Source organism: Xiphophorus hellerii, chromosome 17 (assembly GCF_003331165.1).
Source record: "Xiphophorus hellerii strain 12219 chromosome 17, Xiphophorus_hellerii-4.1, whole genome shotgun sequence".
In the NCBI taxonomy this organism is placed as follows: Eukaryota; Metazoa; Chordata; class Actinopteri; order Cyprinodontiformes; family Poeciliidae; genus Xiphophorus; species Xiphophorus hellerii.
The window spans coordinates 7,519,809-7,547,564 of record NC_045688.1 but is presented as its reverse complement, the minus strand read 5'-3'; the positions used below and the strand labels follow the sequence as shown (position 1 = coordinate 7,547,564).

General features: G+C 37.7%; 2 protein-coding genes across 2 annotated transcripts; both read left to right on the top strand.

Moving 5' to 3' along the window:
- The first annotated feature begins 160 nt into the window (after positions 1-160).
- Positions 161-17,242, top strand: LOC116737028 (G1/S-specific cyclin-D2-like). Its single transcript, XM_032589979.1, has 5 exons — positions 161-573; positions 2,159-2,374; positions 6,657-6,816; positions 10,409-10,557; positions 14,759-17,242. The coding sequence occupies exons 1-5, from the start codon at positions 379-381 to the stop codon at positions 14,921-14,923; spliced, it is 885 nt and encodes a 294-aa protein (XP_032445870.1). The 5' UTR covers positions 161-378; the 3' UTR covers positions 14,924-17,242.
- A 3,740-nt stretch (positions 17,243-20,982) lies between these two features.
- Positions 20,983-27,614, top strand: tigarb (TP53 induced glycolysis regulatory phosphatase b). The gene is made up of 7 exons (XM_032589766.1): positions 20,983-21,076; positions 21,277-21,314; positions 22,592-22,713; positions 23,543-23,620; positions 23,720-23,830; positions 25,131-25,881; positions 25,971-27,614. Exons 1-6 carry the CDS (start codon positions 21,045-21,047, stop codon positions 25,488-25,490), a joined length of 741 nt encoding a protein of 246 aa, XP_032445657.1. The 5' UTR covers positions 20,983-21,044; the 3' UTR covers positions 25,491-25,881; positions 25,971-27,614.
- The last annotated feature ends 142 nt before the right edge of the window (positions 27,615-27,756 follow it).

Here is a 27,756-nt window from a genome sequence, read left to right as displayed (position 1 = left end):
TTTATTATGTTTATTTGATATTCTTTATTCTATTTTTGCTTTATTAGATGTTTTTGTGTATCTTGATTTGCTTTTATTTTATTTTTTCATAAGACCGGATATCCCGTACACGGCTTTTACTTTGAAGGCGTCTCCGGAAGTTGTGCGTCGCTGTAGCTGCGTCCTCTGCCTGGAGGAAGGAGCAGACCCGAGAGGCAGCAGGTCGGGAGAGAACCTCGTTGCCTCAGCCTCATGCTCCGTCTCGGGGACTTCTGCTGCTCCGGTCGGCTGACGAAGTTATTATAACAATATTTATTTATTATTATTTTTTATTTCTATCACTTTAATCACTCAAAAGCAGGAGAAAAGCGGCGGAAGAGCAGAAAGGGGGCCTTAGTCATGGAGCTGTATTGCCTGGAGTCGGACACAGCCGTGAAAGCCCAGCCTGACCCAAACATCCTCTATGATGATAGAGTGCTGCAGAGTTTATTAACTATTGAGGACAGTTTTTTACCTCAGTGTTCGTATTTCCAGCGGGTCCAGAAGGACATTCAGCCTTATATGAGGAGAATGGTTGCAGGCTGGATGCACGAGGTTGGTGGGAACTTTAAAGTTTAGCTAACTTCTGTAGCGTTTATTTGCATGTTTTCGCTAAATGTGGCTTGTAAAACAGAGATGCGGTTCAAAGAATAGCTGTTCTTGCTGTTAACCTGTTTTACAATTGAATGAGAGTGACTCACCAAAGGCGTGGGGGAGTCGGAAATTCCAGAAAAATCAGCCTCAATGTGCTTAGCTACTTATTTACATTAGTTTATAGCCACACTGTTGGGAATTTTTGCTTCATCCCGAGCTCAGACGACAGCTAAAGAGTTTATCTTAATTTACATAATCGAAAATCTGCTATTTTCCATCTTCACTAATTATTACGAATTTTTAAAAGTGACTCAAGCTGCAAGCCACGAAGCAGGCAGAGCCGCTTTCAGTTTTGTGAACAGAAATATGTCGATTTTATTCAACTTTCATTCGATTCGACCGTCGGAAACAATTCGATTGAGTGTTTTATTTGCACCTAAAAGGCTTTTGAAGGGTTTATCTATCAGAGTTTTTATTAATGGAGAAATCGACAATGAGGAAGAGGATTTGAAAAACGAGAAGGGGGTTGCAGAACGACTTCCTACTGAGCTAATTTGCTTGAACGTTTTTGCCTTTCATTCAGTAAAATGGTGTGGAAATTAGCGACTTAACCTTGAAAAAGAAAATATCCCAATTATCTACATGCAAGTGCTCTTTAAACCTATTTGTAAAAAGGCCATGCATAATTTATTACTAAATGTTCTCGTTAGAAATCAGTAATGACACTTAAAACACTTAGTTTTGAAATGCAGAATGATAAATTGAAAGTTTTGTTTTCTGTTTTTTTTGTGTGGTCAAATACGAACTATGAAAAATTAAAATTAGATTTAATCTTTATATTTAAAGTAATAAATATCCAACAACACCAAAGAAATGGCCCATTTTCTTATTCTGACACCGGTTTTACTAATGTATGTTCTTCAACCTGTGACGTCACTTTTTGCATATATTCTGATTGGGCTCACAAAGCATATCAAAATATGAAGTTTGAAGTTCATCAAAAACTGGATCAATTATTTTATATGTTAAAGTTTCATCAAGTCCCAATTGGTTTTTTGTTGTTTTTTTTTTTTCATTAGCTCTGGGGAAATATTTGCCTAGAAAATTTCATTTTTAATGCAGAATTTATTTTAATATAGATTTTTTTTTTTGTTTTTCTTCTTGAAGACATGATGCTTTGCTCTGATTCAGTTTTTTTCCTGATCCTTTTTCGGGATATGTCCACCATTTGTAGTAACTTGTTTTGAGTTTTTAAGCAGGAAACATTTAAAGCAACCAATATCTTTAAGTTTGCCCCTAGTGGAAGTAATCTGAATTACACTTTGACTAAAGAACGAAAAGCGACTTGACTTTCAGACCAAACCCCATGTGTGTCACACAACTTCACTGCAGTATTTGTTGCATTTTTAAGATATCATTAACCATCTAATATTTAAACCCAGTTGGTTTTCTTTTAGAGTAGTCAACACTAAATTTAATTCAGCTGGATTTGTCTTAAAAAAAAGCCCTTCTAAGTTTCTTCTCTGTGAAATTCCTGTCATTCCAGGTTTGTGAAGAGGAAAACACCAACCAAGACGTCTTTCCTTTAGCCATTAATTATTTGGACAGATTCTTAGCAGTGATGCCTACAAGAAAAAACTATTTGCAGCTCTTGGGAGCTGTGTGCATCTTCCTGGCCGCCAAGCTGAAGGACTGCAGGCCGCCATCAGCGGAAAAGCTCTGCGTGTACACAGACAACTCCATTACACCCCGAGAGCTGCTGGTAAGAACCAAGCTTTCATTCATTCATCCATGCATTCATGTGAGCCTTTAAAAATGCAGCGTCACTTTCTTTTTTTGGAGGATTTTATAATGCTAATGGCTGAATTAGTCTCACAGGAAGTATCCAATTTTCATCACAAGTGAAACTGTGCAACACAGCCACATCTGTGCTGTGTGTTCATGCAGACTGCAGAGGCGTGTGATGCCATCTAGTGCCAACAGTGCAATATAACATAGTTTTATCAGTGTAGTTCTCTCTGTTTTTGCTGTTTTTATAGTTTTATTTTAACACAATTGATTTTTTTGTGTTCAATCTTTTTTTTTTTTTTTTGCATGTAGGGACTATTTTTAACAAGAAAATGACCTTTAGGAGGTGATAGATTGAAGTAGAGATTGTCGGAGCTGTTTTTAGTGCTCAGGAAGCGAGAACACCAACAGCAAAATCTCTTTACTGCTCATCTTGCAATCACTGATCTTTCTTTTAATGTAAGCACGTAAGATTTGGGTTATGCACAGGAAACCCACGCAAATGTGAATGGTTACCGGCGTCCGAGGTGACAAAGACGCTTTTGGAAGAGCGCCAGCGGGGACGGCCCCCGCCTTATTTCAGGGTTTCACTGCTTACTACGTTTGGTTTGTAGGGGATTTGTTTCACCGTAGGGGAAGTTACAAGTCACTCATATCTACTTCTGATCATCACCATGTTTAAATGTTGAGTAGTGTTATCTGGAGTTAGCTGTGTAGTTTCTAGTTCTGATTTTAGCTAATCAAATTAAAATATTTTCCTTTGGCCTGTGCTGCTAATTAGCCATCTTGGTTGTAAGCTTCTGAAGATGTCTGCCAGCTTTTAGATTTTTGGCCTTCAGACTAATAAAGGAAAGAAAGATAGATGTTTTTGTTTTTACATTTAGCACATTCAAACATCACAAACTGCTCCATCAAGACATTCCTGAAAGCTTGTTCTGTCTTGTGACGGTGTTTTGCGCTCAGCTAGCTGTTTTCATGGAAACATTAAAGCTTTTAACATTTATCACACCAAGCTAATTATTCTGGTTTACTCAATCTACAGCCAAAGAACGCAAGGAGCTAATTTAACAATCAGCCATAAATGATCAGAGGTGACTCTTATTCCAGCCACTTTCACTATGTTTTATAAACATGGAAGCCATATTGGATTTTGAAGTGTTGGTGAGTAACCTCCAACTGTTTATTCTGTTTATACCAGATAAATGTATTTCTATTTTTTAATTCTTTACTACTCAGAAAAAAGTAGTTGTTTTTTGCTGTTCTGCTCTCCTTTATGATGCATCGATCCACTTTTTCCACTTTTGATACCGATATCTGAGGTTTAGTGTCGGCTGATTCCGATACAGAAAATTGTGCTGAATTGATGCAATGTTTCGTTTTTTTAAGCACAGAGATAAATGTACTGAATCACAGATTTATTTGATAACTTTACACCAGAACAGCACACTTAAATACACCAATAGCTTCAAAAGTTTGGTTAAACATGTAAGGAAAACTTTCATTTATTCAATCTGTGTAATTAGGGCTAAAACTGTCAATTTAAAATAAATAATAAAGAAGCTGAAACTGACAAAAACAATAACTTCACTACATTGGTCAAACATGTAAAAAATAAACTTCAAGAAACCTTCTTTCAAATGGTTCAAAACAAAGTCTAAATACAACGTAAACTAAATAATAAAGCAAGAAGTCACTCAGGATAAAGCATAGAATTAGACTGAATAGATTTGCCCTTATTGCCACCAATATTCAAACAGAATTGTTTTAAATATTGGGATCAATACAGACATAAAATTGTATCGGTGCAGCTCTACTCTCCCTGCAGTTTTCTAACCGTAATTTTAAAACCGCATTACATTAATAAAAGTGTTTATGTGGTTTTCCTTTAGTTGGAAAATATGTCTTGTAAGAATATGGAATGTGCAGTAGCCTTCTTTCAGCCAGCTGACCAGCAGTATGCACCTACAGGTCACAGAGGGAACGCGCTGGTTGCTCTGTGGTCCACATTCACTTCTTGTGAACCTGTAAACCATTAAAACTTTGGTTTAACTTAATACGGTAACCTTAATGGCATAATGGCTGGACTTTACTATGTTGTTTACACCAGTAACAGTCTTGTAGTAGGAATCAGAAATCAGTAGATTATGATTTTCCTTCTTGAAGAAATGCAAACAAAAATGAAGTAGCATAAATTTTTTGTGGTTGTAGGATTTCTATTTGTTTCTGCTAAAAGACCACAAGGTATCCCGCCAACTAGTGCTAGACTAGCGCATTTGCTTTGCTTCTTTTTACCCAGAATTCCCTGTGCTTTAGTCCACTTCCTGCTTTTGGAGGGGCCTCCGGTCCACTTGGCATTCACATATGCATTTGAACCGCATCAGAGTTCACTTTAATTGAACTGAGCCCTAGAATTTTAGTCGGACTAGAGTTTGTTTTTTGGTCTGCATCAGAATTTGATTGTGCGTTCACACCTCCCCAAACGAACCAGACTTTCTAGGCAAACCGGTGTGAACCCTTGTTAATGAAGACCACTAATACCAGAAGACATAAAAAAACCCTTCAACAAGTAGACATCCATTTAAGTTACAAATTAACCAATCAGAAGCTTGCCGACCAATAACATCATCTTCTAACTCTTTTAAAATGGTTTTAAAGTGGTTTAATCGTAGTGCATAAACACGTCTTTGAAGAAAGTCATTTTTATATAAACGTATTGTGTTAATATACCTTAACAGTGGTAAAAATGTGAAAACACAAGACAATAATTAATGATCCATTTCTAATCTTGATACTGAAAGTTAAAGAGATGATTGAAAGGTTGGTAAATCTTTCATCTCAGAGCGCAGTAAAGCGGAAACGCAGGAAATTAAAAGGTGAGAATGCGTAGACCTGTTTTGCTGCTACAAAGACCGACTGTTGCCTGTGCAGTGTGAACTCGTTGTAGCTGCTTGAGGCTTGTGACAGGAAGCTGGGCGCTCGCTGTCTCATTGGCAGGGCCTCTAAGCACGGCAGAGCTCGTCACATGCCGGCGATATGAACACAAAGGATGCGAGGAATGAGAAAGGCACGCAGATAATAAGACACAGTGAGGAGAGATAAAATGAAGAAATGTTACTCATCTTACAGAGCTATTTCCTCTGGGAATAAGGACTGGCTGTGATCTTTTTCATGGTCAATGAAGTCATGGCAGCACGCCACTGGAGCCCGGACTGGGTGGATTTTGTCTGGAATAACAGTTTTTAAAGGGGTCATATATTGCAAAATTCACATTTTGAACTTTTTTATATTTCCGTTTGGAAGTGTAAAATCGTATAAAAGTGTAAGAACAGCCCAAGCACTTAAAAGTAAAACATCCAGCCATTTTTGTGGCAATAAGTTGATGTTTTTTGGTGTCAAAAACCTTCGGAATGTAACGTCACAAGTCAGCAGGCACTGCGCCGTTACCTAGCAACCCCACCCCATCACCTAGCAACCCAAGCAGATCTCGAGCATGTTTGGTCAGTTGGTTTTACCGCTTTATAAGCAGTTAAGCTATTGATGAGTGAATAAATGAGCTTGATGATATCTATTCTGATGATTTTTTAATATTTTTTGAAGGAGAATTTTGTTTCAAATTCAACTCAAAAATACTTTATTTATCCCAAAGGAAAATTAAATGTAAAATGTAAGACATTAATTCAAAATTCTTCAGGTATTGTAGATAGTTATTATTACAGAAATGTCATAATACTTTTTTGTTTATGGTTTCTATTGTGTTTTTATTTACATTTTATTTTATTGTTTTAGGTTATTGCATCTTATTTTGAATATTTAAAATGTCTTCCAATTCCAGTGTTGTGTTCTCTAAAATATTAAAGTTTAGTAGTCTTGCATTATTTTGGCCATTACCATTGACACAATAGTATCATTGTTTATCGCAATTATTCCTGGGTCAATCTATTAGTATTGTTTGCATTGCACAATGGCTACTGGAAAAGACAAGTGTTTTGTTGTTGACCATCCAGAAACCACTTGCCACATTTTTGCTGGTTGTGCCGGAGGCTCCACTTCTGCTTTTTAAAGATGTATGGTTGTAAAATGACATCTGTTTGGAAACATTTTCATGTGTGAGTGTGCAAAAAGCTCATTTATAAGAATTATTTTGTGCAAAAAATATGACAAACTTGTTTTTTATTGCCCATAGGCCTAAACTAACCTGTCCAGAAAACACAGTATGTCACTTTTAACCGACTGTTTTGTGTTTTTTAACGCTTTAGGAGTGGGAACTGGTCGTCCTGGGGAAGTTGAAGTGGAACATGGCCTCGGTCATCCCCAATGATTTCATAGAGCACATCATGCGCCGGCTGCCCCTTCCCAAAGACAAGCAGGCGATGGTCTGCAAACACACGCTGACATTCATCGCCCTTTGTGCCACAGGTACCCTCCTCTCCGTTGCTTTTTGTTTCTCACTCGTTTGCACACTCAGTTTGCTGCCAGAATATTCCCACACATCCAAACATTCTCCTGGAGTGAGTCATCTGTGACGACTCGTCTCTGCAGACTGATTAATCCTCCGCCTTGTTCTTCTTCACAGCCACTTAAAGCGTTTGTCCGTGTTTCTCCGTTAATATCTGATCTGTGCTGGGATTGTAATTATTTCACTAGATCTGCTCCAGCTCTGGCCGTCCTGTGTTGTTTGTTGACAGGGAAGCTTCCAGGTTTAAAGAGTCAGGCTGATCTTCCTTCCTCCGCCCATCCTGGCCTCATGTCCAAAATAAACTCTGAAAGCTGCGGGGAGAAAACGTCCCCCCCTTAGGCCTTTCCTTTATACTTTCATGGGATTCCTGTTGCCTATACTTGGAATCCCTCTAATATTTTCATATCCTGAAAAGAAATGCTATTTCATGATCATCTAATAGGCATAATATGTAGGAGTATGTCACAAGACGGCCTCTGCAGCTAATTCGATGAAGGAAACAAAACAAGGAAGGTCACCTGGGTGCGATAAAATCCCTCACAAACGTCAGCGTCTCTTTTAATGAGTTTCATGCCTCGCTCAGCTCTGCACAGCTTTCTGTGTCACTTCTTTATGCATTTGGGTGTGTTTCAGCGGTTGCTTCTGCTATTCATAAGCAGCTGCTCATATCAAAGCACAAAGCAGCCACAGTGGGGGGAAAAAGGGGAAGCCTGCTGCGGTTTAGCTGTAATGTAAATGTTTGGAGTTTTATACAGAATGGAGATGTTATTCTTATATTGGTCGCAGCTCCTCTTTTATGGACAGCTGGACTGGACGGTTTAATTAAACCCATCAGGACTTCAGAAAAACTTCTTCTCTTGACTGCAGGTAATGGGCTGCCTTAGATTTGCATCTGCACTGTTAGTTCACAGAGATGGGCTTTAGAGAATGAGAAACAAGTAGCAAGAAAACGGCTGACCTGCTGGTGTGAACATCAGATTGTTACAGCGCATTGCACAACTGTTCACACCCTTTGACCTCTCGCGTTCTGTCACATTTCAGCCAAAACCTCGATGCACTTTTATGATGGTTTTTAAATTATTTGCAGATAAAAATGTGCGTTTGTTTCTGGTATTTTTGAGATCAACAATTGCAGAGCATGATTCTGCCACTGCCATATTTGAATATCCTTACTGCTCACAATGACGCTTAATAACTTAAAAAATTGTAAATAATCACTTCGTGTTTTAAAATATTGAAGTAACATCAAATGCAGGTCCTTAAGAGTTAAAACATTTTCTGTAATATTTACATGTATTTCCACAAAGAAGGAGAAAAAAAGTGCCAGTAATATTTTATTTTGTTATTTTATTTATTTATTTCATTTTCCATCCCACAGAAATAGAACATTGATCCTCCTTTATGTTAATTTTTATTTGAAATTCTAAAAATAGAAATAAAATTCTGTCAAAAATAATGTCTAAATTTATAAGTTATCTTTCTTCAAAAAATAAAAGCGGAACCAGTACTAGAATTATTTCCTTAAATCTAGCTCTGAAAAGCTACTTGTAAGTTAGTTTTGCATAATCCAAGTGTATGAAGATATTTTCTCTAGAAAATAACCAAAAATACTTTTATTTATTGCTTTGTGATGCTGTGTATTCTCTAAAAAAACTTTTGCAGAACATTTGTATTTGTACTGAGTCGGAGCGCTCAGGATTGCATAAGAGAAACTTTAAATTGTTTCAGGTTTGAATGAGCTGAGAAGGGATTTCACTTCATCCAACCAGGTCTGCTTTAGTTAAAGTTTCTCAGACTTGCATGTGGACTCAGGGGAGTCATGCCTGGAGCTCATTGCACAGCGAGTGGGAGAAATTCCTGCTCTGCTTTTGCAATCAGAGCGGAGGTTTCTAAGAAGGAAAACCCACACAGGTTTGTTTTAGCTGCGCCTGTTGAAATCCAGACTGTGGGAAAAATCTGGAGCGTGCGCATCGGAGATGATGCAGCAGGGCTGGCGATATGGGTAAAAATTAAAATCTCATGGCTGATCCTATTTTTTTTCCTGCTTTCTTTTCTAAAAAAAGAAATTACAAATGACAGAAAATATTCTCAAAAAGTGACTTTTATTTCCGTCATCCCTTCTGTGAGTTGGACCAGGGTTACTAGGGAATTTTTGTTTAATTACGAGAATGTAGCCTTAATATTAGCAAAAATTAGTTTTAATGAGAAAAAAGCTTTGAAGTATTTCCTTATCTGTAAAACTGATACCAAAATATAACTCAACATTCTTCATCTTATTTTTTTTTTAAATTATTTTTCATGCTTTTCAAATTAATATTTAATTTTCCTTGTATTACAACTTTATTCTGGTAAAGTAAAGTATTCTTGTAATATTATGATGTTCGTCTTCAGTTAATGTCTTAATAAAAAGAAACCGTCTTACCCTGGCTTTAGTCCTAAAGTTGACCTGAATTTAGAGCCCAAAGAAATAGAAGCTGTAAAACACGGTTGTAAAACAAAATGGCCGCCTTGGGCGTGCTGACATCACTCATTTTAAACTCGGAATCCAAATAATTAATCAAATTATGATTAATTGTAGATCAATTGTTTGTTAGATTAAAATTAGTTCCAATTGATTAACTAATAGCGGCCGTTACTTTCTATTAGTGTTGCAGTTTGGCCGCCATCCAGCAGAGGGCACCATTGGTCATCCTTTAGTGGAGCCAGTTGATGCAGAGACAAAGATGGCAGAAATGGTCCAGAGTCGTTGTAAAATGTAATTTATGCGGTTCTTTGTGGAAATATAAACACTTGACAAACTAATTGAGTTTCATGTTGTTGTTTTTTTATTTAGCAAATTATAAAACATTTAGCCCTTTATGTTGGTAGAAGCCCTTCATACAAGTGACCATTTTTTAAAAGAAAATAGTTGCTTATCAAATTATCGATAAGATCAACCAACTTTAGATTAACTCTTTAATCAGTACTGCAAAAGCATCATTTTACCAAGTATTTTTGATCCAGTTTCTAGTGCAAATATCTTAGTAGGCTACACTAGAAATAAGACAAAACTAAACTTTTCATCAAGATATAAGAGCTTGTTTTTAGTCAAGTCTTAATATTGATGAAAAAGTACTAGTTCATTGGCAAGAAGTTAATGTTGGTGTCAAAAACCTCTGGAATGTAACAACAAATCAGCAGGCGCTGCGCCGTTACCTAGCAACCCCACCCCGTCACCTAGCAACCCAAGCAGAGCTCCAGATTACTTATAACATGGGAAAAATATCTAGTACTTTCTCATCAATATTAAGTAATTATTGACTTGTAGCAAGCTTGTATTTCTTGTTGAAAAGTTACTTGTGTTAGTTTTGTCTTATTTCAAGTGTTCCAAGATGTTTTCACTAGAAATCAGACCACAAAAACTTTGTAAAATGTTGCTTTTGTGGTGAATAACTTGCATCCCGACTCTGAATAATGGAAACCCAAGTAGCGGGTTGGTCGATTTATCGTCCAGCCCTGTGATTGCGTCACTGCCACCTGCTGCGATTTCATTCAAACACCTTTCCTTGACAGACGACCGTCTCGCCATGAACCCTCCTTCCATGATCGCCACCGGCAGCATGGCGGCTGCGATCTGCGGCCTCCAGCTGGACCACAGCGACCAGAGGCTGAGTCGGGACAACCTGACTGACCTGCTGGCCAAGATCACCAACACTGAAGTGGTAAGCGTCGCACCAACACAACAGTTATTAGCTGGGATTGCAATATCGCACGCAAGCAGCATGAAAGAGTCTTCAGTAAACAACAGTGACGACTTGAGTCGCAGCAGACTGAAGCGATTTGCTCTTCATGGAGAGAGAGAGAGCGTTCTGGTTGCTGGTTGGGCAGCCAGGCTGCTGCTATAAAGAGCAGCGGCTGGGGGAATGTCTTCTTAAAACTCAGAGCCCACATTCTTGTGGTGGGACGCATGCAGTTTCTTTGCATGCCTCCCACTTTAGCTGTGGACCCCTCCTGGTGGAGGAATATGTTTGCAATGAAGGCGAAAAAAAAAAAGCAAAAAACGTCCTCGATGGGTGAACGTTGTCCAAACTGTCGTCGTTCTGTGAATCTGAGCAGAGGACCTCTGCTAACCCGAAACTAAAGTTTGGGCAGTAATTAAGACCATGTCGTGATTTTTATGCCGTCTCTGAAGGTTTGGGCTTTTATTTGACCGATTTCCGGGTTTTAATCAGTCAGACATTCACCAGTCCATCTGGTGGACTTTACTGTCGTCCGTCCACTTTGTCCTCCAGGAATCTGTCTTTTTGTCCAGCCAACAGTTTGTCCTCAGTTTGTTTCTTTGTCCTTCTTTCTGCTCATTATTCAACCGACTAGCTTTCCCTTTTTCTTTCATCCATTCTTTTACTGTCATTTGTTTCTATCTTTGTTTTTTGTCCTTTTTTAGTTTTTTTTGTCCTACCTTTCATCATATCTTTTTCCTTCTTCATCCTTTCTTTCTTTTGTCCATTGTTCTTTCATCCTTTCTCTCCATTTAGTCTTTCTTCCTTTTGTTCTTTTGTCCATTCTTTCTTTCATCCTTTGTTTACGTTCTTTCTTTCATCCTTACTTTTTAGTCTTTCGTCCTTTTCCCTTTGGTCCTTTCTTTCACTCTTTTTGTTCTTTCTTTCATTCTTTCTTTTGGTTTTTTCTCCTTTCTTTCGTCCTTTCACCCTTTTGGTTCTTCATCCCTTCGTTTTGGTTTTCCATTGTTCTTTTCATCCTTCTTTTTGTTCTGCTTTTCTTTCTCCTTTCTTTTTGTATTTTTATCCTTTCTTTGTACTTTTTGGTTTTTCGTCCGTTCTTTTGTCTTTTCTTTTTGGTTTTTCATCGTTTCTTTTGTCCGTTCTTTCATCTTTTCTTTTGGTTTTTCACCCTTTGTCTTTTGCCCTTTGTTCTTTCTATCCTTCTTTTAAGCTTTTCTTCCTCTCGTCCTTTCTTTTTGGTTTTTCGTACTTTCTTTTGGCCTTTGATCTTTCTATCTTTTTTAAGCTTTTCTTTCTCTTGTCTTTTCTTTTTTGTCCTTTCTTTTTGGTTTTTTGTCCTTTCTTTCGCCTTTTTGATCTTTCTTTTTGTTCTTTTTTGTCCTTTCTTTTTGGTTTTTCATCCTTTGAGTGACTGTGATCTCTCCGTTGTCTTTTAATCGTCTTTAACCTTAATGAATGGACGGCTCTGGTGTTTATGAATTGCTTGTCGAGGTTTTAATTAAATATCAGTTTTCTGCAGCCGTCTCTCTAAGCTGCCACATTGTTTTATTCCAATAATATTTGGTGATAGGCTCTAAACAGTGTTAAAATCAACACAAACGTTGTTGTATCCAAGCTTGTGGTTGCGTTGCTACGGTTACGTGGGCCCCCCAGCACCGCCGTCATAACAAGCGCCCCCGACTGCAGCCCATCGGGTTCCAATTATTGGTGCGTTTTAAAGGAATGCTGGCCTTTTTTCTCTTTTTTGCGAGCTTCGGCTCGTTCTTTAAGGGTCCAGACCTCCCACATCTTCAGACCTGCAGCAGGAGGCGGGGGGCGGACGACGCAGAAAGGATCTTCTTTCATTGCAGAAGTTTTCCAAAAACATCCGGTCCCACTGTCCTGCGTTCTGTTTTAGGCCCAAACTGTGAGGGGTCAAAGTTCAGTGGGTCAAAGCCATTTCCTCTAGGCCTCCACATGAGGCTGAGCGCTCTCTAAACCCAAAGTACTGGAGGAACGAGACGCTCACGTTTACTTCTGCTCATCTTATTCGTTCTTTTTGTGTTTCTTCTATTCCTCTATCCTTTAGTTCTTTCTTTCTTTTTTGTCCTTTAGTTCTTTTGTTTTGTCCCCTTTTTTGTTTTTTTGTGCATTCTTCGTCCTTTCTTTTTTCCTTGGTTCTTTCTTTTCTTTAACTCTTCTTTCTATTTGTTTTCTTCTCTCTTTTTGTCCTTCCTTCATTTGTCCTTTTTCTTCTTTTATTCTGTTTGCTCGTTCATTCTTTTTTATTCGTTCGTTCTTCATTGATTTGTTCTTCATTCGTTTGTCTTGTTTTTGTTCTGTTCGTTCTTTTGTTGGTTCCATCCTTTGTTTTTTTCCTTCTTTGTCCTTCATTTGTTTTTTTTTGTTCGTTCGTCCCTTCTTCCTTCGTTCATTTGTTTGTCCTTCCTTGCTTCATTCCCTTTCATTTGTTCATTTTTTGTTCTTTCATTCATTCTTTTGTTTGTTTATTTTTCCTTTCATCCTTTGTTTCGTTGAAGTGCTGCAGGAGCTGTTTCCATGGTTTCAGCTCTCTCTCTGATCCCTGACTTTCCCTCGTTTTCTCGTGCGTGGCGTTGTGGGTCATGCCTGTACCGCCGCGTCTCGATCGCGGCTCTGCTGGTGTTCAGAGTTCGCTGGTACTCATTGTTCTGATCATGATGGACCACCTACCTCAACACATATAATTCCCCTCCGGTATGCCAAGCATGTGAATAAAAAGGTTGAACTCGCATGACAAACGGAGCAAAATAACATCCATTTAACTGTCTGTGAACAGGTGTTGAGAACCACAGAGTCGTCTTTAATCATCTTTATTTTATCTTAAATATTTGAAAGTATAAGGTTTTATTTTATTTTTACATTTTTAACCCGTTTTCTGTATTTTTTGTTGGGATTTGATGTGATAGAGCAACACTTGAGTTGTGCAAAATCGTGAAGCTTACGCTAAAGGGCTTTTGTTTTTCTTTTTACAAATCTGAAAAGTGTGGTGTGCACTTCATTTAGCTGAAGCACCTCTTACACTCATTTACACTTGTAAACCTTTTTAGATATTTCTCTTCCAGCTTTGCACTTCAGTTTACTTCAATTAGGTGTTTTCAAGGCCTGGAAAGTTATTGATTTCTGTAAAACAGAATCCTTGAAAATGTTTAATAGTTCACAATAAAAATGCAATCCAACGTTTGATGCTTTCATACACCTAATAATAACACGGATACATTTTTTTCTCACTGTCTGAAGTGAAATCAGACCAAATGTCTCTTGTTTTATGTCAGTTATAGTTAGAATTTATTTTTTAGATATTTATTTTGTAACTTTCTTTGGAGAAGAAGCTGTACTGTCAAGGATTTAATTTGAGCAGAAAGGCCGTTTACCATAAAATGATTGGTTTGCTTCAATGTAATGAGTATTTATTAGATTTGTGAGACATTTCAAAACAAAATTTGGTTACATTTTAGTTAAATATGTACTTCTGTAGAATGTAGCATACATCACATTATTAATAACGGTAATAAATTATATTATTTAATAGTGAGTTGAAACCAGGGTCATATTAAATTGGGTTTTTAATGTAGTTGTGAGTTTTGTCTAATTCAGTTAGTTTTAATTAAATTTTAGAGTGTATTTACTTGATTATATTTATTATTTGTTTATTTTTATGTTCATTTTATTAGTTATTGTAGTAGTTTTTAATTTTTTCCTACTTTGGTTAATTTTGTAGGGGCAGAATTCAAAAAGGTCGATTCATCAGTTGGGTAATCCTTAACAGAAGATACAATTTTCACAAAATGTATTTAATTATTGTTGGACAACCAGCTGCCTGGTGTAAATAGATAATAAATAGATTAAAATGTACAGAAACAAAGGATATTATGTAGAATTTAAGTATCTTTTAGTTCCAGTTAGTTTTTCCCTATTAATTCCCTTTTTTATTTATTTCAGTTAACAAAAATGTTTTCTCAATTTCATTTTTTATTTTATTTTGTTTTGTTGTTAGTCAGAGGCTTCTTAAAATTTGCTGTAATACAGACTGCTACAGCAGAACCTTCCTGCTCACAGCCACCACTATCTGAAGGATTTTGAGTTAATCTGAGTTACAACATCTAAATTCAAGCATTTTTGAATTTGAATTAACCACTGTCGACGTTTCTTGTCGTTGCAGGACTGTTTGAGGGCGTGCCAGGAGCAAATCGAGCGTGTGCTGGCCTCCAGCCTGCAGCAGGGCCAGCAGTATGGACCCGACAGCGCCGTCAGAGGTGGCAGCAAGTCCCGGGAGCAGCAGGATCAGTCGAGCACCCCCACGGATGTGCGCGACGTCAACTTATGAGCTGCCATCGCCGCCTGACTCGGCCGCCGCGTGCCTGCTTACCAATGAACTGACAGGAGCGAGACGCTGGAGGGAGAGAGGGGGCATTAACTGCCAGTATCTATTTTAAGTTGCCCCCTTCAGTGATGGTGCGACAATCTATGAACTTTTAGAAACTAAGAAATTTGTAGTTTTTCTCCTTTTTTTTTTTTTTCCCCCATTCACACCTGGTTTGGGTCTTTTTTCACCTTTTTTGTACATGTCTCTAGCTATTTAAGAAAAGAAACAGACGAATAATTGTTGAAGACTTGATAGTGCCTTAGGTTCCAAAAACCTGAAAATATTTTTTCATACTTGAAAATTGCATAAATGTATGAGATATACCGAATGATGTATATTTAGCCAGCATTTATCACTCTTTAACCAGCTTTAGTGAGTAGTAGTTATCGATTTACAAGAGTTTTCCTTTATTTGGAATTCCATATAGCAGTAATTAAAGCAGAGGAGCGCTACCATAGCTAGCGGCTCCGTCTATCATACTGTGCACCTATAGCACTGCTTATTATTTATGCAGAGAGGTGCTGGCTCAGAGTGGGCTGGGCCTGCTCACGGAGGAGAAATGAAACAGGTTTGTGGTCCGGAGCAGTCGCTGCTGTTGACTCCATGGAGTGGCGTTTGAATTCACCAAAGCCACGTTGTTGTTGATGTTGTGTTCAAGCACATTTAGGAGTGTTTTAAATGTGTTTAAATAGCTCAGAAGGGGTTAGCATTGATGAAAGAGTTTTTAAAAAAAATAAGTTTTAGCAAGTTCTTCAAGGTTTTAGAGGCTGAGCAGTTTGTGGGAAAGGAGAGTCGAAAGCAAGTGGAAAGTGGTTGAAAGGTGAGCAGGATGTGGGGTGAAAGAGAAAGCAAGGAGGATTTTGTTTAAGCTTTATGATGTTTCTGCAGGATTTTTTTGCAGAAAATCGGCGAAATGTCGTTTTTGGGGTTTTTCTCCTGTTATCAATTACACCATTGGGCCTTTTGTAGAGAGGGCGACGTGGAACGATATCAATGCACTTTTAAAACACACTCCTTAAGTTTCGGTAAGGGGATGGTTTGTGAGGACAAGTTCGGAGGGGTCATTTGTTTTTATTCTATCTTTTTCTTTTAAATTATTTGGGTTTTTTCTGGGCTGGATTCCCATGGGGTGAAGCATGTTGTCTTGATTGCTTTGCCTCAATTGGTGAGTAGACTAATAAAAATCACCCTCCTAGTGTAAAAGTTTATAAATCAAGGCAAGCCACAGGTAGACATCAGTGCGCTTGTGTCATCCTAAACTTGAATTTATTCCATTTCCAGATTTAGACCCATTCCATTAGATCTAATAGTTACATCCTTCTGTTTTGTGTTTATTTCTTATTTCTGATCTGCAGTTTCTTTCAAAGGTGCCCCTTTGACACGTGTAAATAACCAACAAAAATGCTTGAAATCCATGTGACATTTTAAACCCGAAACTGTTTCTCGTTTGTTCTGATGCCTTTTTCGATGTGCAAAAAAAAAAAAAAGCCAAATTGTTTTTAAAAAAATGCTTTAAGGTTGAGCATGTTTAATGCTTTTATATGTTTTTTTCAAAGTAAAAAAAGAAATAATCTACAACATTCTTTGCTGCTATTAAGCTTTTTCTTTTCTAGTCTTACACAAAAATGCCTTATTGTCATTCACTTGTGTGCTGCTATATTTTAATATGTTGTGTATGTAAAAAGTCTGCTTTTCTCTGTCAATGTACCAGAGGGAAAAGGAGCAGTTTGGTGCGGGACTGGAAATCTGTTTTGATCAGCATGTTTTATTCATTTATTGTTTTAATCGTTGTAATCTTTGTTCTATCTTCATTCTGTCAATATTCTTGCTGCTTCTTATGTACCTCAGGATAATTAATTGGATAGACACAGCGAGAGGCCATCTCACATTACCTCATCACATGTCGCATCACACAGTATGACTTCACTCCTAAATCGTCGGACGGGTTTCACTTTTTTCTTTTCCTGTATGTTAATAAATCCACCTACCAGATTCCACTGATTTTTAAAGTGCCTCCAGCCTACTTTAAAATGGCTAACTTTCATATCTGGTGCTAGTAAAAAATTAAAAACCTTTACTGTGTTTTATATTTGTCCGAAAAAATCCATTCGGGGATCAGTTCAATGAAATGCATTGTCATTTATTTTTATCGAGGTACCCATTTACTCGATTCTACAATTGTTTGCTGTGGTTGTTCATACAAATCCTTTTCCCATTTATCCCCATGTGCAACCACCTGTGTACCTCAATAATTTGTTCTAAATAAATTGGCTAAAATCACTGGTGTGGCTTGTCTTTCTGTTGTAATGCTTAGCTGCCACCAGAGGGTGCTAGAGCTGTCAGAAATAACACAATAGAGCAGGGGTGTCAAACTCATTTTGGTTTAGGGGCCGCACACAGCTTAATCTGATCTCAAGGGGGCCACACAGGTAAACTCATTGCAAGATTAAATAGAACTAGTAAAAGTGGACTTGTTGATTTTTATATTAAACAAATTTCACTTTTACAAAATATATTATGAAAAAGCTCAGAGTTTTTAAGAAAAGCATGTGCAATTTCAACACTACTTTTACATTTATTTAAGTGCATTATGCATAAGAACTGATCACAGTGATTGTACAATGTTGCAAAACATTTATTCACAGTTTTTGGAACTTAAAAACACTGTCCTGCATGACATAATACAGCAAACAGATAAAAATTAATAAATGATTTAAAATCAATTTTCCACATCTGGGAATCAATTTGAACAAATTGTCTGGCTTCACACATTTGAAATCTTAAGTGTCAGCTGCTTTAAACAGATATTTGATTAAGTACATTTGTCACCTTTCTTGTTGATGCATAAAATGTATACATATAGAAAAACTTACATACATAACATGTATTGCATGCATGATAAATATTTTACTCAACAAAACTCTTTTGTTGTAAATCTGTTACTGACTAGCACTAACTTTAACAGAATTAATTCAGCAAATATTCAAAGCTGTAATTTTTAATAGTGCAACGTTGACAGTAACATTCCATAGGATTTGGTTTTACTCAGTATTTGCCCCTGAAACTTGGCATCTTTTATCCTGGACAAGTACATCAATATCAGGCATCCTGTCCTGAGCAGCAGCCAATTTCAGAGTCTCATTTAAGTATTAAGTACTTATGTGTGAACTTTGAGCGCAGCTTTGTTTTATTTATATTCATTAGTGAGAAAATTTGCTCACAAAGGTAGGTAGTCCCAAACATGGACAACATTTTCGCAGCCAGTGCTGTCAGTTTAGGATATCCTGGTAGGAGATACTTGTAAAATGTGTCCAAGCCAACTGATGCAAATTTGTCCTTCAATTCCACGTCACACTGCAAATCAATGATTTCAAGTTGCATGTCAACGGGCACATCCGAAGCTCTGACTGTGAGTGGTGAGCGAAAAACTGAGAATTCTGTCTCGAGTTCGCTAAATACCTGAAATCTTTTCTCAAACTCACTCGGCAACCTTGAAGTCGTATCTTTGTACCGTTTCACATCACGGTTAACGCTTGCTGCGCACACATCTTTTAGACAGGTGAAGATGAAAAGGGTCCCCGCTTGCCGTCTGCGTCTCCCATAACGTCAGCTTTGACTTGAATGCACATATGGCGTCATAATACTGTGTTGCAATTTTTTTGCGTCCTTGCAACATTTTGTTCAGATTATTCAAGTGTCCTGTGGTCTCAACCATAAATGCAAGGCCCTGCAGCCATAGCGGGCGTTGTAATTCCTGAACAGGTTTACCTTTTTTCTCCATGAACTGTCCAATTTCCCCACGTAGATCAAAGAAGCTCTTCAGCACAGCACCTCTACTTAACCATCTAACTTCAGTGTGGTATGGTAGACCATGGGCAATGTTGCATTCACTGAGAAGGCTGTCAAACTGACGATGATTGAGAGCTCTGCCTCGGATGAAATTAACAGTTCGGACAACCACCTCCATGACGCGATCCATTTTTAACGACTTGCAGCATAATGCCTCCTGATGCAAAATACAATGAAATGTCCAAAACTCACCCCCTTTATTTGCAGCTTGTACTTTCTCTCTGAACTTTGTCACAACACCTGTCTTTTTTCCAATCATTGACGGCGCACCATCAGTAGCCAGGCTTACGGCGCGGGACCAGTCCACCCCGACTCTGTCCAGCGCTCCAACAACGGAGCGGAAAATGTCTTCAGCTGTCGTGGTGTCGGTCATGGACACCGACTCAAGAAACTCCTTTGCGACAGTCAACGTCTCGTCAACTCCACGAACGAATATGGCCAGTGGAGAGACGTCCGCAGTATCAGTAGTACTCTCATCGATTGCAACAGAAAATGCGAGAAATGACTCCGTTTTGCGTTTGAGTTGGTTTCCAAATCTGCCGATAGTTCCGAAATTCTGTCTGCCACGGTATTTTCTCGTCAAGCTAATATTGGCAAAAGCTTGTCGCGCTGGTCAGGACACACAATTTCGGAAGCCTTCAGCATGCAGTTCTTGACGAACAGTAAGGCTTTGATGCTAACGCTATTTGGCTAGCAATTAGCTAGCTGGCTTTCACCGCAGCATCACTGGCCTCTGGACTCCGGGTGAAAACAGACCGCTGTTTCCTCAGACCCGTCAACATTTCATTTATCTTCTGATTTCTCAGTTCTCCGTTAAAGTGCTTGTATTTTTCGCCATGCTGAGTTTCATAGTGGCGCCGAATATTGTATTCCTTAAGCACCGAAACCTGCTGCAGGCACACAAGGCGCACGGGTTTTCCATTCACCTCCGTGAACAAATGAGAAGAAGTCCATTTTTCTTGAAAAATCCGACACTCTGTGTCTACCTTTCTCTTTTTTGACAAAGACATTTTGTTGATGAGGTTGCCAGGAAAAAAGTAAAAAGCTGATAAAGCCGTTTACAGGACCTGAAGCTCAGTGCTGCCATCTGCTGTTAGTTCCGATGCAGTGTTGCATCATGTTGTCCACTCTGAATAAAACACAGCGCCCCTCGTGGATAATATAGGAATTGCAGATTTTAAATTAAACGAAGTACATGTTTTTTTCAATAATCGTTGTTGAATAATGATAATGCATTTAGCCAGCGGGCCGGACTAAATCGTTCGGCGGGCCGTACGTTTGACACCCCTGCAATAGAGAGAGGAAAAGTGAGAACTGGCTTCATTATTAAAATAGTAAAGGTCAACAGAAGTAATGCAGAGTAAAGTGAGGAAGGAGCAGAAGAATCAGAGTCTAGAGGTCAATAATTTATAACAGGTGAGTAGAAATCGAGAAGAGACGTCGGAATTTCAACATGGCGTCGCCAATAAAACATCATTTTAAGCCTTACTTTCCATAGGCAAACGCCACTTTTACTTTGTTCAACTTAGAATCGCAGGCGTTACTTGTAACGTTGATTTTAGGTGCATTTTTACACGTCTGTCTTGTAAAATAGACACGTTTCTACCACATCTTACTGCTGTTGCTGCGAGAAGAAGCGGCCATATTGGATTTGAAACGCGAAGTCCGCCTTACAAGTCCTAACTGAGAGTAGTTGGTTGCTCCGAGTTTTCCACTGACAGATGCGACTTCCCGTTGGAGGAAGTTCCAGTTGATTTTTCCAACTGAGAAGTCGGAACTCATATTTTGATATAAATCAAATTACATGACAATTTAAGTACTTACTAACGCACTTTTGATATAATTGTACCTAAGATAGTTATAAAATTGCAGTGTTATAAGTACATTAGAAATATATATTGTATTAATAATTTTTTTCACCTGCTTAAAAAATATTGCGTATTAGAATAATTACCTAATCTTATATCCAGGGGTATCAGTACACATGATCAATTTCTCTTACAAGTGACTAAATCGTCATAATAGATAAATATATATTTCAATTATTATTTATTTAAATTATTTATTCGTTCTTTCAAACCACATTATGTTTAAATTACTTTATAAAGTCATGCAACGTTTAAAAATCGCATTTTAATTTTAGACAGCTCCACCGCAATGCGTCATGACGGAGAACGCTACGTCCTGTGACGTATGACTCAACCAGGAAGTAGCTGGAGAGCAGCCGGTGAAAATGGTAACGTTCACTCTAACGTTCATACGCCAGTAAGTTGGTCTTTTAACGGCTCGTTTCTGCTCCCGTTGTTTGAATTTGCAGTTTATGTGTGTGGCAAAGACACATTGAGTTATTTTTACGAGCTAATTGGTGAAATAATGTCGATTAATATGAAGTTTGACTTTGTTCTCTCACTAACTGCCTCAGAATAATGTGACCCATTTAATTCATTCACTTTGTTTTCAAACAGTGGGGAGACGCAGTACAACAGAGACAAGCTCCTGCAAGGTGAGTAATACTAATGAGGATTTATTTTTTTAAACTCTATTAAAAAACGGCTTTTATGTGTAGGTTACAGGAAAATGGGGTTTATTTAACATGTTCAGTGCATCTGCGGGCAAACAAAGGTTGAGAACTGTGAAGGAATGAGCCGATTTGGGCATAGTTTTATCCAAAGGTAAAGCAGGGATGGTCCTGTGAATTATCCCGTTTTCAAATAAGAAGGTTATGGTTTCTAGTTGCGTTTCCATTACAAATGTGCACAAAACTTTGTCAATGTCGGAAAAAAATACCTTTGCAATTGTTTTAATTAGATAGCATTTATTGTCATTGAACAGAATTCAACGAAATTTCCATTGCAGCTCCCGTGCAAAAGGTCAAATATATACAGTAAAAATAAGCAAACACACAATAATAATAATAATTGCGGTGTTTCCATTGAATAAGAAACGCAATTAAAATCACACGTGAATAAGTTTGTTCATGCGATAAGACATTAAAAAATACTGTGTCATATTTCTCCTACTACTTCCTGTTCGTGGTTTGCGCCAGTGGCAATATCCGGTTTTTGACAATACAACTCCTGCATTGCGAAAAAAGTGTTTCTATTGCAGTTTTGAGAAATAAACCAATTTTGATATTTTTGTTTTTTCTAAATTATCTGTTTCCATTAACCAGATTTATTTCTGAAATTATTTGGTCAATGGAAACAATTAAGAATGTTAATAATTTCATATTCAAAAAAATCTACAAAATTAATTGAAAAAAGTGGTGGGGGAGGGAATTGGGTCTAAGAAGCTGGAGGTTGGTTTGACTTGAGAGAAAAGTCTGTTTAGCTACTAAAATGGTTGCCGGTAGGGCGTGCTGTGGTGGTGTAAGGGATAGCGAGACCCACGTTTGGAGGTTCGATTCCCGGACCCGGTGATATTTGCCGCATGTCTTCTCCCCTCTCCTTCCCTCTTTCCTGTCAGCCTACTTTCACATAAGGGACACTAGAGCCCACAAAAGACCCCCTGGAGGGGAGAAAAAAAAATATATATATATATATAAAAATAATAATAAAAAAAATGGTTGGAGGTAGAGATGGGATGATGGTCAAATCTACCTATTGAGCCCCATTTATTTAGCATACGCTAGCATATACAAAAATTCTCAGCAAAAAGAGAACTGTTTTTATCTTTTAGGCATTCTCACTTTTTACAATCGAAACTTGTAATTTGGTGGATTTTTCGCTGTTTAATAATGAAGTCTAGCTTCTCATCAGGCTGAACATTGTCTGCTTTCAGGTCAGGGAGTGGACACGCCTCTGTCAGAAACAGGTGTGCAGCAGTCCAAAGCTGTGGGACGATACCTTACAGACATCAAGTTCTGCAAAGTCTTTGTTAGTAACCTGCAGCGAGCTGTGCAGGTAAGACTCTATGTCCATCTGTCATATTTTGGAAATGTTTCTGATTAAAACAAGAACAGGAAATGGTCTTAATGTGTGACTCAAAGCCTAATGATAAGTCAAATGTGACAATATGAAACTTTTTCACCTCCCAAAAAATCCGATCTGTGCCACTTCCATATGTGGGACTAACTCCGCTCTCTTGGCTCTGACTACAGATTTTTCTACAGAAGTTGTGATCGATGCTCCACAAGAAGCCGTTGTTTAGTTGTGTTTTATTTTTCTTAGCTTTCTTCGTGTTGCTATGATCTTGTGACAATATTATTGTCTCCAATTGCAGAATAAATTTTAAAATCGATCTTCTGCGCATGCGGGTCGGTTTGGGGTCTAACTAGTAATATGAACGACCACGCAAACAAAACAAAAAAAATTGGATTTCAGCACAAAAAGTTGGAATTGAGCATTAAGACCGGCTGTGTCATTGAAATAGCAATGACTTGGACAGTTAAATAGACTGTTTTTGCGCAAAAATCCTCCAACCTACAAGGAGATTCTTCCTCCACAGATGATTTGATTAACCATGGATCAGCAACATAAAGCATGATTCTGTTATTTTTTACTAATTCCTGCCTATTCCCGTCATCTTCATGGCAGCATCCATGGAAAATCAGTTGAAGCTCATGTATGTCTCATTAGTAAGACAGACAACAGGATGAATGACTTATAAATGAAATAGTTGTTTGGACATTCATGTTTCTGTGATTGTTTGACTCACTGCTGCTTAATACTGTCCAATCCAGGATTATGTCTTTTGAGTCATTCATTTCCAGGTTGTTTGTCTTTTTTCTAGACAGCGGAAATAATTCTGAGGAACAACACTCACTGTTCTGGTATGGAGATGATTTTGGAGCCCTTACTCAGAGAACGGGTAAGATCCGCTCAATTTACGATAAAAAATAAAAACTGGATGTGTTGAATTATTGTTTTTTTCCTGGGTTCGGTTCTGAGCTGAGTTGTTCTGGTTCAGGGTTTTGGCGTGGCTGAAGGCCGTCACAAAGAGTATCTGAGGAACATGGCGAAAGCAGCTGGTCAGTCCTGTCGTGATTTCACGCCGCCAGGAGGAGAAACTTTAGACCAGGTGAGTCAGAATTTAAGAGTCAATTTACTGCAAAACAGCAACACGCAGTGGCCACTTTTAGGTATTGCAATAAAATAACTTGGCTATTCTCTTACAGTTGCTCTTTAAGTATAGAACAATACTGAGAAATTGAATTATTCCATGTTGAAATATAAATTTAAAGCCTTGCTTATTTGTGTTTATTTCTTTCTGCTCATGTAGAAGCTTTTAGAGCTTTTATACTTAAAATATGTTGATACAATTGTTGAGTCAACCTCCCTTCCATCAAGTAAATACATTCAAACTTCAGTTTCCTTCATTTGAGGTCATTTTTATACTCTTTTAACGGATTAGCCACATTGCATTAGTTGCTCAGAAACCCATCAAACATATTAAAAACCTATTAAACTGCAGTTTAAAATGTGTGTCAAGATGGAGGTTTTTGGGGAAATTTCCTTAACTAAAATGTTCGAGTGCCGCAACCCAATTCAGAATCTGTGGAAAGACAGATGCTGTTTTGTAAGAACAGGCTAAAATCTCAGTGTGGCTCTGTGCAAAGCTAGTAGAGACACACCTGAAAAGGCAGCAAAAGTATTAAATGAGAAGACAGAGAGGGTTTTTTTCCCCACACTTTTAAATTTTTATTTGTCAGAAATACTTGAAACCATGCATCATTTGTCTTCTACTTCACAATTATCCACTACTTTGTGTTGGTTTCTCAGATAAAATGCTAATAAAATGAAATTGTAACTTCACAAATGGGAAAACCTTTAGGTGACTTGAGTACTGCAGCGCTGGAAAAACACAAAATCTTACCAAGTATTTTTGATCTAGTTTCTAGTTCAAATATCTTAGTACACTTGAAATAAGACAAAACTAACTTACAAGTAACTTTTCAGCAACAAATAAGATATTGATGAAATGTTATGCCATAAGTTATAATTTGGGGAAAATTGTTCTTGTTCTAGTGGCAAATTATTTCATCATTAAGGAATTATTGATTTAAAACAAGCTCTTTTTCTTTTTTTTTTGCTGAAAGGTTAATTATAAGTTAGCACATTTGATGTGAGACAAAACGAAGTTATTTGCAGAAGAAACTGGACCAGAAAAACAACTTTGTAAGATTGAGTGTTTTTGCAGTGTGCAATTCAAGCCTAGCAACTCTTTTTAAGCTTATGTTTTGATTTTTTATTATTTATTTATTTGTTTGCCTTTCTCTGCATGTAAAATTCCTAATAAAGAGAATAAAAACAAAGACTCTGCTGAGTTTTATTCTCCTCAGTCATGTTCAACTTTTAGCTTCCCTGTCACTTGATTCCAGGTGAAGCAGAGGTTCAAAAATTTCCTCCAAGTTCTTTTTAAACAAATGCTGGACGAACAGGAAATGACCGGAGACGTCGCCTCCTCCAGCGACGGCCACCAGGGGGCCTCGGCCCACGTCCTGGTGGTGAGCCACGGCGCGTACATCCGGGTGGCCGTCAGGCACCTGCTGGAGGACTTAAGGTGCGTCCTGCCTGCAGGCGTGAAGATGTCGCAGCTGCTTTCGCCGTGTCCCAACACGGGCGTCAGCCGCTTCGTTGTCACTCTGAGCCAGAGCGAGTCGGGTCCGCTGCTCTCTGCCGCCCGCTGCCTCTTCACCAACAGGAAGGAGCATCTGGAAAACCTGCCGCCTCCTGAGTAGCAGAGAAGAAACGGAGAAGATTGGGGCTTCCATAAACAACATCAAACTGTGTTTTCTCGATAATCGGCGTGTTTTACTGATTACCAATGATGAGAATCATTTTAAAAGTTGCATCTGTAGGGAAAAGCTCTCACTACATTTATAAACTTTTATAATTTAATACCAAAGTTGAATCTTTTTATTTTGTCTTTGAGTACACATGTTTCTAATTCTACATGTGCAACAAACTATGAAGACCTGAATCATGGTAAAATATCCTGTATAAAAGATTGTAAAGACTCTGTGCTACACTTTATTTGTGATATATGTGCCTATTCGTTTGCTGTAGATCAGGGGTCTCAAACTCCAGTCCTCGAGGGCCACCGTCCTGCAGGTTTTAGATGTGCCACAGGTACAAAACACTGGAATGAAATGGCTTAATTACCTCCTTGTGTAGATCAGTTCTCCCAGCCTTGCTAATGACCTATTTATTCTGTTCAGGTGTGGTGCAGCAGAGGCACATCTAAAAGTTGCAGGACTGCGGCCCTCGAGGACTGGAGTTTGAGACCCCTACGGTAGGGTGTTAAATTATTACTTTTGTTAAATTTTGAAATGATTTATAAGCTAAGTGCTTGAAACGTCGTAGTCTTTAAGACAAAGTCACTAAGTTAAACTCAAACTGACAACTTTCAGCACCATTCAGACATAATCGCACAAGAAAATGAAGAAATACCTCTTTAACAGATTTAGGTTATTCACTAATGAACAGATGTTGACACCCCTGGTAATAATGTATAGAACGCCTTAAAATAAATAAATCTTTTACTGCAGCAGCATAATCCTAACAGGGTGAAAATGAAAATTCAAACCTTCAATTTTTGTGTATTTGGGAGGAAGGAAAACTCAAACACAAATAAAAAAGTTAATTATTTTCCCTAAAGTCACAAGTTTTAGATTTGTTGGTATCCTTAACCATTCCTGTTGGAGAAAGATGCCTGACTCCATTTTTTTAACTTCTATTTAACTTTCTTTTAAATCAAGTCTTTTAAATTAAGTCAGTCTCTAGGGTATGTCATCAATAATGGTAATTAATTGGTTATGATTTTAACATAATTTTTAATTAAATTTTTATAATTCAGAAAACGAGAGAACATGCCATTCAGATAAAGTGCTGTAGAAGATAGTTACAAACAGAGTAAACAGTCTTCTTGAGTTTGATTCTTATTTTCATTTTGTCAGGATGTTGATCGGTTTTAGAGGCTGCATCAGATCGCAAAATCATAGTTTCAAAATATTTCTTGGATGCAATCGTCATGCTTTTAGTGCCTTTCATAGTTTTGGCCTCTGCAGTCATCTCTAATAGCCTTTATTCCCAAAACCAGATTTCTTATTAATGGTGGAAGGATAAACAAAATCATCTTCATTATAAGAATATTCAATAAAAGTATCACAACTAGATGTTCGTCTGCCGAGACGTGAGTCTGCTTTGTGATAAAATCCCAAACAGAACCTGAAGGCTCCAGGTGTTTGAGAGTCACTCTGCCCCACATGGACTTTACCTGGTGGGAAGAATATGTGGAAAACAACGTCAGTCCCTGATGCTGCCAAACTCAGGGCCTGTATGTCTTCTAAACTCTCCTGTTTACTCTTTGAAATGCCTACAGAAGAGGGTTAGGGATACTGAAAAAAATATCCTCACTCTTTTACATCAGGAAACAGTCAGAGGTCTGAGAAAAAAACTAGAATTTTGAGAAAAGTCAGAATTCTGATTTTAAAAAAATAGAATTCCAGAAAAAATAAGAATTTTGAGATAAAAATGAGAATTTTAAGGAAAAATAAATCTTAAAGTCATATTTTTTTCAGTTGTCTCTAATCCTCTTCCATAAATACCAGAGGGGTTTTTTTCTGGGTAATGAATGGGGGTGAAAGCCACCTCTGATTATTTCTTAATATTTATTCCCACCAGTACAATTGTACTTAAAAGTTACATGTTTTTTGAGTGTAAAAATTTGTGCTGCTGCAATAAAAAAATATATTTTAAGCCATTTTACATATCTTTACCAATAATTGTGAAGGTTGTTGAATGTTAATCTTAAAAGCCTTTTCACTATTTAACAAAATAATCCAAATAAAACAATAAGTGAACCACAGATGTAAGATTAGTCAACAGTTTAGATTTTAAGAACCGGGACTCTCCAATCAAACTTTTTTTTTAATGTGAATTTCTCATTCAAGTGTTAAAAAGTGTTTCATGTGATTTACGTATCACATTGTTATGATGTCATGT

Bases quoted from the DNA above. Each gene is read 5' to 3' on its own strand.
- LOC116737028 (XM_032589979.1), top strand. From the start codon at position 379: ATGGAGCTGTATTGCCTGGAGTCGGACACAGCCGTGAAAGCCCAGCCT. The intron at 2,375-6,656 runs GTAAGAACCAAG...TTAACGCTTTAG, and splicing joins TTACACCCCGAGAGCTGCTG to GAGTGGGAACTGGTCGTCCT. The intron at 10,558-14,758 runs GTAAGCGTCGCA...TTGTCGTTGCAG, and splicing joins AGATCACCAACACTGAAGTG to GACTGTTTGAGGGCGTGCCA.
- tigarb (XM_032589766.1), top strand. From the start codon at position 21,045: ATGGTAACGTTCACTCTAACGTTCATACGCCA. The intron at 22,714-23,542 runs GTAAGACTCTAT...TCTTTTTTCTAG, and splicing joins ACCTGCAGCGAGCTGTGCAG to ACAGCGGAAATAATTCTGAG. The intron at 23,831-25,130 runs GTGAGTCAGAAT...ACTTGATTCCAG, and splicing joins GAGGAGAAACTTTAGACCAG to GTGAAGCAGAGGTTCAAAAA.